Source organism: Gossypium raimondii, chromosome 12, assembly GCF_025698545.1.
Source record: "Gossypium raimondii isolate GPD5lz chromosome 12, ASM2569854v1, whole genome shotgun sequence".
Lineage (NCBI taxonomy): Eukaryota > Viridiplantae > Streptophyta > Magnoliopsida > Malvales > Malvaceae > Gossypium > Gossypium raimondii.
The window spans coordinates 57,496,892-57,515,750 of NC_068576.1; the positions used below are offsets into that span (position 1 = coordinate 57,496,892).

Consider the following 18,859-nt stretch of genomic DNA (forward strand, 5'->3'; position numbering starts at 1 on the left):
CACAATCAATTACAGAAAAAAGTGATCATAAATGAGACTAATCATTTTTTCCAATAATATCATCAAGTATAATATATCATAACCCTTTTTTGTGCAACAGCTTACTTCAAAGTCATCCATTACTTGGTTTGCACGGTACAAAGTTTTCCCAAATGTTTTATGCTCGCCCTAGTCTACAATGCAACATATGAAGAAAGGCATGTCAAATTCCAAAAATAAATAAGCAACGACCAGGAAGCAATAATCCGTTTTCTTTCTTCCTCCAAAACTTTTCATCCTAGAAACAAGTTCTGTAAAAGTGTTCTTCAACATTATCCTAATAAACAAAAAAGAGCAAAGCAGCTGAGCTCATTCCATGACAGCAACTCCTCCAGCTGCTTTTATCTTCTCCATTATATCATTTGCTTCGTCCTTCGTGATCCCTTGTTTGAGTATAACAGGTGCCTTCTCAACAAGTTCCTTAGCCTCTTTCAAACCCAAGTTAGTAAATGCCCTCACTTCCTTAATTACCTTGATTTTTGCAGCTGCATCGAACTTTTCCAACTTCACATCGAATGCTGTTTTCTCTTTCTTCTCCTCTGCTTTTGGAGCTCCTGCACCTGCACCTGCTCCACCCTGTGCACCCAAGTCCATCCCTTCATCTGCAATGACTTGCATTTTTGGGTGTCTTAGCCTCTCGGTGAGAGTAGGACCGATTTGTCTGCGTTCTTCTGGTGGTAGGGCTGCAATTCGCTCTGCCAGTTCAACAACCTTATCAGACGGTGGAGGCCTTGGGCCATATGGATCATAAACTTGAGGGTATTTGAACCTTTTAGGCTTAGCATTGGGATCTCTAGGAACGAAATCATGCTGAAATGTCCGGACGTGCAAAGGCCCCATTATTTCACAAATGGAGGGGCGGGCACAAACTGCTTTCACAAGTCTGACCAACTTCATTATTCTGCACCAGATAACACAATGACGTGTGGACAATATGGATAGAGAATTTATCTGCTTCAACTAAGTAAAGAAAAGGCGTCTTCCGTTTTAAATACTTTCAACGCTACCTTATAAGAGCTCACCTGCAGGGAAGGGAAAACTATTACTGTTTTGCAGAGGAAAGACACTTCTCACAGCTAATAAAAAGGCAATTAATATCTGGCTATCAACACAAAAGATGTAGCCTGTCAAACCAAATAATCGATTGTGAACATTCATAAGTTATTAAAATGCATTACATCATAACCATATTTATATATTTTGCATGGTTGTATTTAGCTGATGCAATTATTGACTACTGGTCTGAACACACAACATATTTAGCTTCAATAAGTCAACAATCAAGTTGAGCTCAATGGCCGGCAATCATGTGGTTTTCGGAGAAATAGACCCATACTTCTAATGACCAATGATCGAACCCTGATTATCTAAAATATCAAAAAGCAAGTTGAGATAGCAATCATTTAGCCGGTTCATGGTATACTCGACTCATAATTCTAATGGATAAGGATCAAATCCACACAACCTCAAATATATAAAAACAAATTGAGCTAACAATCATGTTATCTGTCAGTAGAGAGCTTGAATCATAGTTTAACAGCCAAGCATCAAAACCCAAAAATCTCAAATATCAAAAACCAAGTCAAGCCAATGGTCATGTCATCTGTTGGTAGATTGCTTAACTCATAGCTCTGATGGCCAAGGACCAAACCCTCACAATCTCAAATATCAAAACAAAGTTGAGCCAACAATCATGTACTTTGCTAGTAGAGTGTTTGAGTCATAGTTCTAATAGCCAAGGATCAAACTCTACAACTTCAAATATCAACAAACAAGTTGGTCTTCATACTCAAGCACAAGTATTCAAAGACTTGGCTATAGCAAGTCACAAGGCGTAATTGAGCTTGGGCTTAAACTCAAATCAAAACTCGTGAATTAAAATTCAGCTCAATTTCGACGATGTTTTATGACTCTAGTGCCAGTTGAACTTGAAGATAAAAACCAACTATTTGAACTTGTGAACTTACTTTATCAGCCTAAGCTTATCTAATAAAAAATAAGATCAACCACAAAACAAGAATTCAAACCCGATGTACTCGAGCTCTTGTTAACATACAAATATGTTTTTGACTTTTTCATATACCTCTAGCAGCAAGCTATTCAAATTCAAACGGATTAAGGTTTCAAATAGCAGTGGAGTGGCAGTGTCGCAGCCGCTATTTCGCGGTGGCGGCAGCCGACAGTGCTAAAGACCTCAACAACGGATGAACAAATTTCACATCAATAGCAGTTGGTCGCGGCCAAAAATAGCAGTGTAACGGAAAATAGCGGCAAAGATGGCCCGCCATTTCCGCTAAACTGATACATTTAAAAAAAAAATCGATGAGACAGAGTAACAAGCAGTAGGATGAAAGAGAGAGAAAATCAAATATAGCAACAGCAGAGGCAGAGAGCAGATAATTCAAAATCCAAACACTGAATCACTATTCAAGATAAGTTTTTTAGGGTTTCAAAAAACTACCTTATTTAATTTCCCGGTCTGTCGGAAACTTGAAGCCGAGAGAGGGCTTGGGTCAGCCGCCGGAGGAGGAGAGGAATTGAGCTGACTAGATCAAATAGGAGGGAGAGAAAGACGATGCCGGGGCAGACTGGTGGCGAGAGGATTGTTTGGCGGCGGGGATGTGTGAAGAGAGACGGGAGTGGGTCGGCCAATTTCTAAAGGGAAACATTTTTATACATATAATTTTATTTAGAAATTAGAAATTTTAATACAAGATAAATTTACATATATATATATATTTTAAATATCATTATACATTAAAAATTTGAGTTTTTATTTTATATTTATATTATTTTTCTATTAAATAAATTCATGTGTAATTAGAATTGTTATTTATTATAAAATATATACTTTAATTCATAACCCTAAATGGAAGAGAAAATATGCATAAACACAATTCTAATTGTTGCTACAACTTCAACTATAACATAGATAACAATGCATTCATTTAACCGATGAAATATTAATAAAAATATCATGTATTAGAAGTTGAATTACATTTTATCCCTTCTACTAAAAAATGATAAATTAATTTTTATATGTTAGATTAAAGAATAAATTAACCATTCTATTAAAATTTTCATAAATTTCTATTGTTAAAAATTAGACAGTTTATTTTTAATTCAACATACATAAATTAATTTACTTATTTTTTAAATAAAAAAACATAATCTGAATTTTAATATTAAATTTATCCACGCATTTGAATTATTAGAAAACAAACAAGAAAGATCAGTACATAAACTTAAGTTTCGGCCTAATTTTTGTCAATTAAACCGGTGAGGTTGATTTTTGTTACACCATACCCATAAGCCTAATAGTAAAAGGGCCTAAATGGTTCAACAACATCCTTAAAAACATATGATGGAACAGCTGTCAAGTCTAATCGTAAATAGGTAAAAGAATTGAGCTGTTAAGAATAACTACAGACAAAGGACTAATGCAGTCTATCTAAGACTAAAGAAATACCTTGCCATTTTTATGGATACATTCCATCCTCTCTTTCCCTAAATTGTTCTGGCATTTCGATGCGCTTTAGCTAAATCTACTCAAACTCAAACAAGACACTAACATTTTAAATCGACTTAATTTGTGCTTCATCAATTTAAATTTGAGTGATTTCATATTTAAATAGTTTCTGTTTGAGTATTTTAAAATGGTATTATTTGAATTCATTTAAGTCTTAAATTATTTTTTTATCATTTCAAATTTATTTATTTTAGATCTAAATTATTGTCAATTTTTTGACTAAATTTACATTAAAATTAAGAGCCCTATGCTTTAAAAATATACATGAGCAATGGGACAATCCTTTCAAAAGATGATTAGGCATGTCGAATCCCATTCTTTCATTCTTGATCATCACACATAAAACAAAAAGGGGAAAAAAACAATCTATAGATCTTCCTCGATATAACAACAAAATCCTAAAGCTAGCATTGAATGTCTTTAGCCTAAGACACCAATGACAAAAAAAAAAAAGAAACACTAAGTAGCCATTTAAGGAACTCAATAAAATTACATTCTCATTCACAGCACATATTCTCCTTATGTTAAAACTTTATAAATTTGAAAGGCCAGCCCACTAACCCCCCACCCAAAAAAAAACAAATATTTAATAGAAATTAAATTAAAGACCTTTCTTTCAATCAAAGGCATTTTAAACGACGTGCCGATCCATCGAGCTGCCTTAGTAATTGGTTACAGAGATTGGTTTGAGATCACTAATGGATTTGTTGTGGAGGGTCCATAATATTCATTACACCAGGCCATGATCCCAGGCTATTCATGTATCCGTAACTGTCTTTTCCAGCATCAGGATAACCTTGGTCTTTCCATTCAAGAGACAAGAGCTTGTTGTTTGGTTTTACATCGATTGCATGTTGTTGGTCTTCATTTGTATCATAAGGTAGCATCATGAAACCACCCCCAGTGCCATCAATGGTTGACATTCCATATTGTGAGCAGAGACCATGGAGATTGGGTGCTATCCCCATATCCCCAACTCCTTCAACCAGTCCCATTTCATTACCATTCCCCAAAAAATCATAGTTCCTCGAGCTCCCAACTATGGCTTCCAGCTTACTCTCCATGAAATCAATCGGCATTGGGTTCCCAAGCAGAGAATTGTATTTATTACCGCCTATGAAGTTACCATCAGCAGCGTGATGAGTAGCAAGCATGTTATTAAGGTGCATTTCAGGGAATGATAGGTGAAGGTGAGTAGGGTTGTGATGATGAGCATTAGACGATCCAACAACATTGTTGTTGGAATTGGATGATTGGTCGGTATTTGGTTTTTTAGAAACAACTTTCTTGTTCTTCCTACATCCCCCACCAACAGGAATGTTCCTTAATGTCCCCCCTTTGGTCCAATACCTCCTACAAGTCTTACAGAAGTACCTTGGCTGAGACAAGCTGTAATTGTTGTAGTAACAAAACTTTGTGTGTGTGGACTCACACCTAGGACATTTGAGAGCTTGTTCATGTTGAGGTCTTAACCTCCTTTCAACCAAAGGCCTTGAACATGTCAGCATATCCCCTGATAATGACGATGAATCCATTTCAGACTCCTCGTGCATCGTCCCCTATAAACATTTAATAAGTTCAAAAAACAGTGTCAGAGAAATTCAAAAACGGTATACTCTAAGACATAATGTCAAACACTGTGCACATTCTTTTGTCTTTTTTTTTTCGTCAGATAATGCATTTATGACTAGATAGAAATATATATTTCTTTTATCCTTTTCACACATAATCACCTAACTATATACATTCTTTGTTGCAGCTTTATAACTATACATAATCAAGAACCTTATAACTAACATTGCTTCATAAACATGGATTGATGCTCATCAACATATGCATACCTGAAGCCAATCAGATGAATCCATGCAAACACGCAATGAAGTAAGACCCATCAATTGTAAAACACTAACCCAACAACAGCGCGAAACCAGATATAACAAAGGCACCAAAAGAGCTCTATTACAGAAAATGTAAGAGAGAGACAGAGAGTGAATGAAGGGAATGGTTTGTCAGGGAAAGGGGGAGGGAGGCTGTGAATATAAAGGAACAAAAAGGCACGAATACTGTATCCAGTACACTGTAGAGTATATAGGAGAGTATCTTTTGTGTGTGTTGTATTCGTATATTAATTTTATCTTATAGATTTTGAACTAAGGGATGATGATGATAGGAGATTATAGGGTGAAGAAGATTGTTTATAAAATGGTAGTCGTCGGTGAGCTGAAACAAAATATTTGATGGACCCACGGTGCCATCCAAATCGGAGGACATAGGGTCCACTGATCCTTGACTAATACTCAGGCAAACGAAGGGTTGTGATGTCACCAGGGTCGTCTTGTTGGGACAACCTGAGCCGTGTAAATACAGGGTTTAGAGCACGTCAGAAATATCGGCAGTGGGCGTCACACTAAGTTATGTCTTAATTTAGAACCCAGGCTTTGTAAGAGAATTATATTAATATTAATTAATTTTTTATTAGTGGGTTTTTCAATAAAGAAGGGGGAAGGGCATACCGAAAGAGCACTCCACATGAGGGGCCCAATATCGAGTGGGCCCCCCTCACTCTCCTCCTACAAGCAAAGAATCAATTCGCTGCTGCTCGTCCCCACCTTGTCACGTGCTTCCCCTCTAATGGCTTAAATTTATTATTTTATTACAATTTAGTCCCTAGTGGATTTTGCTATCCATCCATCTCCCTTGCTCCACTTCGGCCAATTACTACAATAATAACCCAAGGTTAGATTAATGTTTAGATATGTAGTCTGAATAAATGTTTAAAATACAATAAGCCTAATGCATGATTTTTTTGGGGGGGGGGGGGGTTGAGTGATCTCAAATGATTGCTTCAATTTTGGCAAATATAAATTGTATCATTTCAGTCACCAATCTCTGAAATAAGAGATGAAAGATAGACAGATAGAATGAATACTTTTCCCCATATACTCAGCTGAAATGAAAATTCTACCAGGCAAGCTGGCAGGCAAAGCTACAACACTTGATTGCTAGCTACAAAATGAGTCATTAGATTCTTTAAGCATCCAGTATTTTTTATATCGTTTATGAAAATTAATTTTTCTTTTTAAATTTTGTAACTATCCCTTCCAGTTGAAATCCCATTTTTCTTCTTTAAAATGTAATACACTTATTGATTTGGAGCATCTAACTAGCTTGAGGATCACACTCTCGGGCAGAACATGAGGGCCCAAAAGTACAAACTGTCAGGTGCATAAGTGCTCTCTATGCCCCACGTTCCGCCCCTAAACCTACACAGTTCCTTGAACTCAGTTCAGTAAAATTCATGATTAATTTCCCTTTAGCCTTCAAACCTTTTCCTCTTTTTTCGTGGTTCAGGAAAACAATGATCTCCCAATGATATATCCCAAGGGCGCAGTAACCAATCATTTGTTAACTCATTAACTAGCTAATTTCATGATGCTTGGTGTTGAATTCTTAAAAATTTGGGTCAAATATGCTAAAATTAAGAAATCATTTGGCCACAATCCCATCTCGAATTTATATTCGAATATGTATTAAATATATAAATGTGGGAAGGGAAGGAAATGATAGTGGACCTTCCAGATTTTGTATGTCATAGGTCTGAGTTGTCTTAATTTGTTGCCTGATGGTGACCCAAAAAACAAAGTCTCGATCTCAATTGGTAGCTTTAAACATGGATGAAGACGTTGTAATTAGCTGCTTCTTTTGTAGGAAAAAAACATTTGGAATAAAGAGTAACTATGCATGTATGGGTCGTTGTCTAATTTTTCCCGGTTTACCAAAACAAAACGATGGGGGGCATATTAATACGAAAAAAAACGACAAGCATTTGTATCTATTTATTTATTTCATGTGAAATACAATATTTCGAAGTTGAATATGCATGCTTGCATATAGTGCAAAAACACGTACTTTTTTTTTTTTTTGTATGTTTTCAGCCTTTAATCTTCAAACTAAAAGTTGAAAAAAAGCCATTTTGTTGCTTTGGTGTTTAAATTAAGAATAAATATATATAATTTTTATAGCACATTTGTAACTAAAAAAAGATTTTCATGTCATAAACTTTAAACTAAAATTAAGCATTTCAAGTTTATATGTATATTGGCACATTTAATTCAATAATAATAAATCATACAATCAATGGGGTTTTATTCATGAATTGAAATTAACATACTTTTGGTTCAAAATGATTCCCGATTTTGATCAAAGTAAACTAAATGCCAAAAAGAGAAAGGTGAAAGAAATAAAAATGGAGTTTGAGCTTCAGCTTCAGCTTCAGCTTCACGGTACCGCCACACCACATCTTGAATCAGTTCTTGTTTTGCTTTTATTTTCTTTTTAAAGATCAGCCTAAAGTTGAGGAAAAAGCCATTAAAATTCACCCCTCGAGCTCTCATTTAATTTCAAAAAGTTCTCTTATTATTATTAATATTCTTTTTTTATCTGAAGGGCTTCTTTTCTTTATGCATCTCTCCCCTTTACCTTTTGGAAAAAAAAATAAACACTTATTGAATAGCTATTAAATTATATTTCTCAGTAAACAACATCATTACACGTACACCCTAGCTATTACAAAAGACAACAACATTATCATCTTATATCTTTGTCCAGCATCAAAGTTGAACAGCCCCGCCCAAGAAAAAACAAAAATGAGGGACTCAATTGATCGAACATTGTCCATTGTCCAAAAGCATGCGTACGACATATAGGGGTGAGCATCCGATCGAATCGAAAATTTTCGAGTTAATCGATTTTTCGAATCTCATTTTATCATCCTAACTTTATTTGAAGTTTTCTCGAATCGAGTCGAGTGAGATGATATTCGAATCAAATCGAATCGAATATATTTGTTCGAGTTAAATTTTAAAAAATAATTTTGGATCATTGTAACCATTGTCACCCATCGTAATAAAATTTGTCCACCTTAATCAAAATTTTTATTAACTTTCATCACTTCATAATTTATTTATTAATTTTTTATATATTGGTTAGCTTCTTTGCTTGCTTAGTTGTTTCAATTATCTTGATTCTTGTCACTTGTATTTTAGAATTAAAAATATATTAAATGTAAAATATAATTTTTAATAAAAGTTATTTTAAAAATAAAATGTGAAATTGATATTAATATAAAATTTTAACACGAATATTTTATGGCATAATTAATAATTTAATTTTAATATAAATATTCAATATGACTAAACAATTCAATAATATAAATAATATAAAATATGAAATTTAATTTAATAATATAAATAGTAGATATAAATAAAATTATTACTATTTACGTTTAGTGATTTTTTTGGATAATTTTGATTTTTTATTTGAGAGTAAAGGGTGAGAAGTAAAAGTTTAGGGGAAAAATAAAAAGTTTTGGGGAATAAAAGTTTGAGGGAAAGTAAATAGGGGGAGTAAAATTTTGGAGGGAAAATATTAAAAAAAATTGGAGGGGGGAGGGTTTGGGATAGATGGGAGGTGAGATGAGAAGGGAATAAAAGTTTTAGGGGAAAAGTGGGAGGGAGTAAAAATTTTGGGGGAAAATAAAAGGTTTTGAGGGTTTTTGGGAGTAAAATTTTGAGAAAAAAATAAATGAGAGAGTAAAATTTTGGTGAGAAATGGATTTTGGGTAGATTGGGGGGTTGGGAGGGGAGGGAAGTAAAAGTTTTGGGAGAAAAGTGGGAAGGAGTAAAAGTTTTGAGGGAAAAGTAAAAAGGTTTGGGAGTTTGGGGTAAAAATGTAAAATATTATAGTTTGATATTCGAATTATTCGAATTATTCGAGTTATTCGAATTCGAAAACTCAACTCGATTCGAACTCGAAATTCGAAAAAGAATTCGAGTTGATTCGAATAACTCGATTAACTTGAATAACTCGATTCGTTTAACTCGAAATTCAAATTTTTTTCGATTTTTTCGAATCGAATCGAGTTTTACTCACCCTTACGTAGGGCGAAAAAAAAGAGAGTGATAAACCTTCAAATTTTAAATTGAAGCCAAATGGTTTTTGAGCTTTGGGGGCCATATTATATATATGTACAAAATATATAGAAATGGAGAAGAAAGAATCAAGCAACTTTGATGTGGGGGGATGGGCAGTGGCATGACATTCATGAGAGAATCTGGTGTGGTCCTCAGCATGAAGGTAATGATGGAACGTAGTTGATTGTGGTCAAGTAGACCTCGTAAAGTGTGTAGTCAATCTGGTTCAGTTAGGGCCTAGCTTAGGGTTATAGAGGGAAGGGACAATAAGAGTCTTATCATTGATCTTTTATGTATATGCTATATTTGAAAACCCACATGGAAGGCAATGATGCAGTCGAGGTTCCTTTGATCAAGTGGGACGTGGGGACCATCATTTCATGGGGGATATAAGAAACTAAAAATAAAAAAGAAGGTTATGTATAGTTGCTTTTTTCATCAGGCAAATCCCAAATCACAGCTTGGAACAGTTGCAAAAGTTGGAGAGGGTTTTAGTGTGAAAACAACGTGGATAAAATAAAACAAAGAGTCCTATGAAAATGAACATAATCCTAGATTGTCTGATCCGATCCGATCCTACCTCATGCATATCCATCCAGTCTCCATTAAATGAATATATATATTATATAATATCCATTCTTCATGCATGTGAAAGATTTCGTGTGTAAAATATAATGTTAATGGACTAAATTAGTTGCTTACCACCACATATTTCCAACGTCCAAAGAATGTTCTAATGAGAAATTGGCTCAGCTAGGTTTTAAGTAATTAATTTCGAGATTATTATGTGTATATCTTTAAGTTTCATCGTGAGATGTTGCTATGTATGAGTTTTAGTCCAATTAATTAGTTTATAGTTTGAACTTTTGTAGGTTGTTTATGTTAAATGGTTTGATTCTACATTAATAGTTACTCATATATGTATTTGTATTTATACATTGGGTTAATTGCACCAAACATCTCCAATCTATGATTCTCATTCTAAATTGGTACCTAAACTTTGAAACATTCTAATTGCATTCCTAAACTAAAAATGTTATTATATCGCTTAAGTTATTCCGTTACTAAAATCATTATTTTTCTATTGATTCATTTTAAACTTTTACTTTTAAAAGTGATGCGACAACGTCCTATTTATTCATTTTAAACTCAGTTACATAAGATTTGACGTGTCATTTAACAATTAAATTTAACATTTTAATAACGAAAGAACTTGATTGAACATCAATACTAATTTAGAATGAGAGTCATAGTTTAGAAATGTCTAGTGCAAGTAAATCTATATTGCGATTATTAGAGGTGAATTTAGAGAGTTGGCAGGGGCCTCGACCCCCTTAAATTTTGTAAAATTTATTTTTAAGCCCCTCTAAATTTTAAAAAAATTATTGTGATATTATAATTAGTGTGCAAATTTGTGTCTACCTCCAAAGTTTTTTTTTAATTTGAATTATTTTATAGAATTTATAATTTTAATGATAAATTTAGTAATATTTTAGTTTAATTTGATAAACTAATACAAAGTAGTATCTAAATATTAAATTGTTAAAAATAAAGTTTAATAATTACAATATCTAAATATTAATTAGACAAAAATAAACTTAAATAATTATAAAATCTAAGACAAATTCAAGGTTTAATAGAATTTATTTTCCTAAATTTTAATGATAAGAAAAATATATTGTTGAAAATAAATCCGATCCACACCATATATATTTTATATAAATTAATCAACAATTCTGACAACATCCCTGCCGATTATATTGTAATTGTAAAATTTAAAAATAGTAATAATAAAGGAGTAGGCTGTACGTATAATTTTAATTAAATGAGGGAAATCTATAACAAGATGGATCTGTGTATATAATAATTTGTGAAATTTCATTGATTTCATAAGGTAACAATGTCGTACAAGTATATTATTAATATTTGTTTGGAAGTCATTGGTGGAGAAAGTCAAAGCATGAACGTAATTTAAGCTAAAAAAGGCCTATAAATTTCAATATTAAATTGATAGCAAGTCTCAAACTGTGGTCTAATGAGTTGGTGGGTGGATATAGTTTAAAGGCGCATGGCATGCGCGATAGATACATACATACCCTCCCACGATGACTTCGGCGGCATGCACCCGTTGTCTGTCTACGCCTTGCAATTTGTAACGAAAACGAATCTCTAGGTTCGGTGGACAGTATCTTTAATTACACGGTTTTAATACTACAATATATATTCCAAGGATAATACACTATTGGCCAAGTAAAAAATTATTTGAAAGTTTTTATTTAAGTCGCTAAATTATTTAAAATATTTCTTTAATTCATTGGGTTGTTGTTGTTTTTTTTTTTAAAGTCTAGTTAGTGAGTTCCAAATAACGATTCAATGATTGATTCATTAGATCAATACTCATAGATTGATGTTCAAAGCTGTTTCATGAAAAAAAAATTAAATTGTAGAAGAAAAGAGGAAGGATACTTTCGATTGATGTAAGCAGAGAATACCATACAACAATGATTTTAATAATTCAATAACTTAAATGAAAACTTTCGAATAATTTAATGACAATTTTGTAACTTTTGAAGTTGAGTGACCAAAACATAAACATGTTAATCATTCAATGGCCTTGGGTGTAGTTTACCCTAAAAATTATATATATAAATTGGCTTTTTGAAATTTTTTTATTTAATTAACTGTGAATAGAATAATTATCTTGTTTATTTTGGCAGAATATAAATCCTACAGACCCTTTTGGTTTCGTAGCTAATTTTCATTCGGTAACATCTTCCCTACGTCTCCATTCTTTTATCAATGTCACGTTTAATGTTTTTATAGAAATAAAATTTTGAATCAATTTTTAAATTTATTTAAAGTTTAAAATAGATTAATAAAATATGTTACCGAATTTTTTATTTTTGACTGATGATATATTAATTATCCCTTCTTCTTTTGTCCGAATGGTTATTTATATGGACAACCGCATTAGACTTTTGTCCGAATGGTTATTTCTTGTATATAATAAAATAAATTGCAATTTGAATATTGATTCGGAAAGGATGGTATGATGGTAATAATTTGAAAGATGGTAGGTTGGGTTTGGTTTTGGAAATGTTTTCTTCCTTTCTTTTTGAAAATTAAAAACATGTTTGGTAAATAAAATTTATTTTAATAATAAAACATATTTATTACCTATTTTCTTATAAAACATAAAAAAGAAAATAAAAATTCCAACAGATTGGAATCGTGAAATATGTTTAACATTTAAAATTTGTTTGAAAATATGTTAGAAATAGAGGTGAGCATTCGATCGAATCGAATCGAAAATTTTAGAGTTAATCAAGTTTTCGAATCTCATTTTATCATCCTAACTTTATTTGAAGTTTTCTCGAATCGAGTCGAGTGAGATGGAATTCGAATCGAATCGAATCGAATATATTTGTTCGAATTAAATTTTAAAAAATAATTTTGGGTCCTTGTAACCATTGTCACCCATCGTAATAAAACTTGTCCACCTTAATCAAATTTTTTATTAACTTTCATCACTTCATAATTTATTTATTAATTTTTTATATCTTGGTTAGCTTCTTTGCTTGCTTAGTTGTTTCAATTATCTTGATTCTTGTCACTATGTATTTTAGAATTAAAAATATATTAAATGTAAAAATATGATTTTTAATAAAAGTTATTTTAAAAATAAAATGTGAAATTGATATTAATATAAAATTTTAACACGAATATTTTATGGCATAATTAATAATTCAATTTTAATATAAATATTCAATATGACTAAACAATTCAATAATATAAATAATATAAAATGTAAAATTTAATTTAATAATATAAATAGTAGATATAAATAAAATTATTACTATTTATGTTTAGTGATTTTTTGGATAATTTTGATTTTTATTTGAGAGTAAAGGTGAGAAGTAAAAGTTTAGGGAAAAATAAAAGTTTTGGGGAATAAAAGTTTGAGGAAAGTAAATAGGGGGAGTAAAATTTTGGAGGGAAAATATTTAAAAAAAAATTGGAGGGGGGAGGGTTTGGGATAGATGGGAGGTGGGATGGGAAGAGAATAAAAATTTTAGGGGAAAAGTGGGAGGGAGTAAAAATTTTGGGGGAAAATAAAAGGTTTTGAGGGTTTTGGGGAGTAAAATTTTGAGAAAAAATAAATGGGAGAGTAAAATTTTGGTGGGAAATAGATTTTGGGTAGATTGGGGGGTTGGGGAGGGGAGTAAAAGTTTTGGGGGAAAGTGGGAAGGAGTAAAAGTTTTGAGGGAAAAGTAAAAATGTTTGGGAGTTTGGGGTAAAAATGTAAAATATTATAGTTTGATATTCGAATTATTCGAGTTATTCGAATTCGAAAACTCAACTCGATTCGAACTCGAAATTCGAAAAAAAAAATTCGAGTTGATTCGAATAACTCGAATAACTTGATTCGTTTAACTCGAAATTCGAAATTTTTTTCGATTTTTTCGAGTCGAATCGAGTTTTGCTCACCCCTAGTTAGAAAGATGAAGTAAAGAAAGTTGGAATGAAAGTGTAAGATTATGATGAGAATGCTAAAGGAAGAGAGAGAAAAAAAAGTGATGTTTTGGGGAAAAGAATTTAAGTTTGGTTTATTTTAATTTTAATATGAAATAATTAAATAAGATGTGATTAATATTATTGAATTTAGCCGTGAAAGGTATGTTAGTATTGTAAAAAATGATAAAAGTGATGATTTAGTGATTAGTAAATTTTACGAAACTAAGGATTAAATTATAGAGGGTGAAATTTTATTTATTTATTTATTTGTCATAAATTGATAAGTGAATAGATGTAATATAGTAAAATTATTATAGAAATAACTAAATTGTAAACAAAGATAAGATTTGATATGTGAAATAAACATTGTGATTAAAGGTTTAAATGAAATGAAAAGTGATATTGGCGTGTTTATAAAAGTAAATGCTGAATTTTCATGAATTTAGAGATTATACTGTAAAATGCTCAAAAAAGTATTATGTGTGCTAAAATAGTGAAATAAATAATTAAGAAAAGTGTTATATGAAAGTGAATTAAAATCTAAAGTATTCATGTGATGAATTAATGTACAAAGAGAGGAGGTAGTGCATGTCGATATGAAATTCCAAGTGAATAAGTAATGTGATACAAAGTGATACATGTGCATGTTATATGAAAGTGAATGTGTGAAATGAAATTATTATGTATATGTTTATGTGATTTAAAATGAAAAAATAAAGTATTAAGTAAATAAATGCCTTAGTGAACTCAAAGCATATATGATATGTGATAATGAAATGATTTTGGAGTTGAGAGAGGTTGGGGGTTCGGATGGGAAACGGGCTGGTGTTGTGAGGATTTGGAGGGGATAAATGGGATATGAAATGTGTTTAATGGAATTTTGTTATTTGATTTCCGTTAAAGGCTAGGAGTTTGTTTTGACTTTAAGCTTAGCAATTTATTGAAATTATTGAAACTCCTCTGAGAGTCACTAATGATTGGAAAAGTAATATGTGAAAGTCAATGTGTACGTGTAATAATACGTGAAAATAAAGATAAAAGTGAACATGTGAATTAAGTGTTAAAAATATGTGAATGCAAAAGTTAATTAGTGGTAATATATGTTGAAATTAAGACCATAAGTTATAAAGTTAATTTAAATGATTTTATGTTTGGAAAAAGAATTAAAAGTTTAAGTATATTAGTGAAAGAAATTACGTGAATAAATGTTATTAAAAAATTATTAAATTTATATATATAAATGGTAAGATTGAACTCAGTTAACTGAACTATTCACGTAGCTTAATGCATTTGTTTTAAACACGTAGGTGATAGATAAGTTTTGAAAAGAATCGAAGATTGCTACTTCACTTTGGACCACATCACTCCTCAATCATTTTGGTATATATATATTTATTGGACTTTAGTTTGACATGTACTTAGGTTTATTAGTAAAAAAAATGTGAATTATGCATGAATAATAATGTTTTGTACTATAAGTTACTTCTATTATAATGAAATAAGAATATGTTTAAATGGTGAGTTTAGTGTTTCAGTGTAGCAGCTCTTCCTCGGGATTGGGTGAGGGGTGTTACAGTTTGAATCAAGCATTACTAAGCTTAAATTAAGCTCAAGCTACTTGAGCTCGGGTTGATAATTACTGAGTTGAGTTCGAAATGTTTTCGAGTCGAACTTGTAACGACCCAAAATCCGTGGGCACCGGAAAAATGTGTTATCGGGCCTCCGTCTTAGTAAACCGAGTTAGTAAATAATTATTAGGAGTAATTAAAATTATGAGTCTGATAGTGTATTTAATTAGATTTTTTCATTTAGTGAATTTAGTCTAAGTAATAATAATTAGGAAAAAGGATTAAATAGAGTAAAGGGTAAAATATGAATTATAGATTAAAAGAAAAAATAAAAAGGACTAAATTGGCAATTATGCTAATTGGATAAATGAGGCAACAATTGATGATAAAAATTTAAGATTTTATTGTTTTATTATATTAAATTATAATGTATACCATTATTTTATGGTTTCATATTAGATATTAATTATTAATGGATATAATATTAAATAAACTAAATAGATGACAATTGTATGGTAAAGATTAAATAAAAGTGTAATAGTAATAATTATATAAGTATATTTGTAATAAAATAAACATATGCTTAAATAATAAGTAAAATATTTTTTATATAATATATTATTATTATTATTATTATTATTATTAGTTAAAATAAAAGGAATAAAGTAAAGTAAGTAAATAAATAAAAGAAAAGAAACAAAAGAAGAATAGAAAAGAAGCAGAGAACGAAACGAAAACAGGGAAGAAAAGGAAAGAAAGAAGAAACGGAAAATTAGGGTTTTAAAGATTGAAATTTAATTGCTAAGTTTAATCAAGTCCTTTTCTTATAAATTTGATGTTTTGGAATCCTAGAGTGAAATACTCTTGGATTTAAGTTGAAATTTTGAAAGTTAATAGATTTTTAGTAGGGTTTATGTTGAAAAAAATGATGGAATTGAGGGTTTACTTTATAGAAATTTTGATTGGAATTGAATAAAGGATTGAATTGTAAACTAAGCTATAAGTTTTGAGTTTTAGGGATTAAATTGAAATAAATTCGAAATTATGAAAATATGATAAAAATTAGATAGTTAAATGTGAGTTTGGCAAGAAATTGAGTAGAAAAGGGTATGAATTGAGAAAGAAAATATATAGGTTTAGTCAAGATTCAAATTTGAATTAAAGTAAAAGTTAGATAAAAATTTCAGTAATTAAATTGTGTTGTGCTAATGATTGTGAAATTAGTTTAATTGTTTATAGCTAATATCGAGCCTGAAGCATCGACCCAAAAAGGAAAAGAAAAGATCGTTGAGGATTAAATCCGATGAGAATTCTGGTTTGTATCACTACAATTCAAACTTTATCATTATTATGTGTTTAATTTACTAAGTATGTGTGGTAAGTATTTTAAGGTAAGTGTTTAGTAAAATGAAAATTTATGATTGGGTATTGAAAGTGAGACTTATACTGAACTGAATTATGGAATACTGAATATTGTTTTTGAGTACTGAATTGAATTGTGAAGGTACTGAATATTGTTATGTGTATTGCATTGAACTGTGAAATTACTGAAGTAATGAATTACTGCAATACTGTGAAACTGATTGAAATAAGGAATTATAATTGATACTGAACTAAGATGGAAATTGTATTGAAAAGTGAATTAAATACCCTATTAACTAGTCGGGCTAGTCCGATATAGTTGGCATGCCATAGGATATGGAATAGTATGATTTTTTGTCGGCTTACTGATCAGGCATTTATATGTCGACTACTGTTACTGTTACCGATTCGACACTTTATGTGTCGAATACTGTTACCATTACTGTTATAGATTCAGCACTTTGTGTGTTGAATATCATATCATATCGCCGCCACATCGACATCTTGTTTAGGTGTCAGTACCGTTAAGGTACAATGTGTAATCTTGGTGTGTTGGTTGGAATCGTGTATTCACGAGTCCGAGTCAAGTTAATAGGGCAAATGAAATAAATTTCTTGATAAAACTAAATTTGAATGATATGACATATGTGAAAGGTGAGAATTGAAATAAAGAAATAAGAATGGTATATATAATCAAATGATAATATAAAAGATTGAATTGCTCATTAAGTGATGATAATTGTAATGTAAAAGTATATGTGTGTGATTTAATGTATTTAAATATGAATTGAATTATAGTGATACCACTGAGTATATTCATACTCAACGTACGGTTGTTTCCGTGCGCAGATTGTAGAAGTCAAGCATCGAATCAAAGATCAAAGCCGACGACTTCAAAAAACTTTTGGTGACGTATATTTTCTTTTGGTAATGTGGCATGTACATAGGATGTATATAAAGGTTATTACGTTTTGAATATAAATGGTTAAAAATGTTAGTAGTACAAGTCTAAGAATTATAATGAAAGAAGTTTGTCCGTTTCAATTTAATTAGTACATTGCTACATTTATAGAGTTATTAAATGAGAATAGTTTATTAAATTAAAATAGAGTTATTAAATGAGAATAGTTTATTAAATTAAAATAGAGTTATTACTTAATTAGAATTCTAAGTATCTTAATTATCACTTAACTAATATTAGATTTAATTAAAAATTAATAGAAATACGTGTATGCCTTATTGAAAACCGAAGTAATAATAAAATTGATCACCCATAAACGTAACCCAAATAGAAAAAATAAATTATAATTATAAACTATTCTCATCAAATTTAGTAAATTTTAAATAAACTATTCTCATCAAATTACCAAAATAATACATAAAATGCTAATTAATTTATACTTTTTAAATAGCTTTACTTTAGGTAAAATATATTTACTTTAATAATAAAATAAAGGGCTTTTATGAGTAAAAATCATAGATTAAGAGCTTATTTAATTACAAAAATAGGTTGAGGGCTTGTTTATTAAATAAAAAAGTGAGTTGAAGGGGAATAAAAAACAATAATAAATAAGGAGGGCTTAGAAGGCAATTTGTCACATTTTAATTTTAGTGCGCCCCGCTGCAGCAATTCACTTTCAAAATCTGAAATGGCAAATTTTCATGTCAGGTCCTTGAAATTGCAGGTGGTCACATTTTAGTCCTTTGGCACCATTGGTGCTGCCAATCTCTTTGGCACTTTTGGTGCCGCCAATGTGATTGGCTTGATCAGGCTGTTGTCAGTTTTTTTTTCTGTTTTTTGTTTTTTTTGGGTATATTTTAGTAAATAAAAAAAATTTATAATATTTTGGTAAATAAAAAAAGTTATAATATTT

At 30.8% G+C, this 18,859-nt stretch overlaps 2 protein-coding genes across 5 annotated transcripts; both read right to left on the reverse strand.

The window, feature by feature from the left end:
* Positions 1-188: 188 nt before the first annotated feature.
* On the reverse strand, positions 189-2,717 carry LOC105765725 (uncharacterized). 4 transcript variants are annotated; one of them, XM_012584960.2, is made up of 3 exons: positions 2,501-2,717; positions 1,062-1,163; positions 189-940 (listed from the first exon to the last, which is right to left on the reverse strand). In XM_012584960.2, the coding sequence occupies exon 3, from the start codon at positions 934-936 to the stop codon at positions 349-351; it is 588 nt and encodes a 195-aa protein (XP_012440414.1). In that variant the 5' UTR covers positions 937-940; positions 1,062-1,163; positions 2,501-2,717; the 3' UTR covers positions 189-348. The 4 variants fall into 4 exon arrangements, with proteins under 4 accessions (XP_012440414.1, XP_012440410.1, XP_012440413.1 ...); XM_012584956.2 differs by lacking the exon at positions 1,062-1,163 and adding an exon at positions 2,123-2,337 and having other exon boundaries at positions 189-1,061; positions 2,501-2,716; XM_012584959.2 differs by lacking the exon at positions 1,062-1,163.
* Positions 2,718-3,851: 1,134 nt separating this feature from the next.
* LOC105765727 (dof zinc finger protein DOF5.6) lies at positions 3,852-5,595 on the reverse strand. The gene is given in 3 exon segments (XM_012584961.2): positions 3,852-4,293; positions 4,296-5,127; positions 5,410-5,595. Coding segments are annotated over 3 exon segments (936 nt in total). The 5' UTR covers positions 5,461-5,595; the 3' UTR covers positions 3,852-4,240.
* Between the last annotated feature and the right edge of the window lie 13,264 nt (positions 5,596-18,859).

Excerpts from the sequence above, each read along its gene's own strand:
- LOC105765725 (XM_012584959.2), bottom strand. The coding sequence starts at position 936 with ATGAAGTTGGTCAGACTTGTGAAAGCAGTTTGTGCCCGCCCCTCCATT.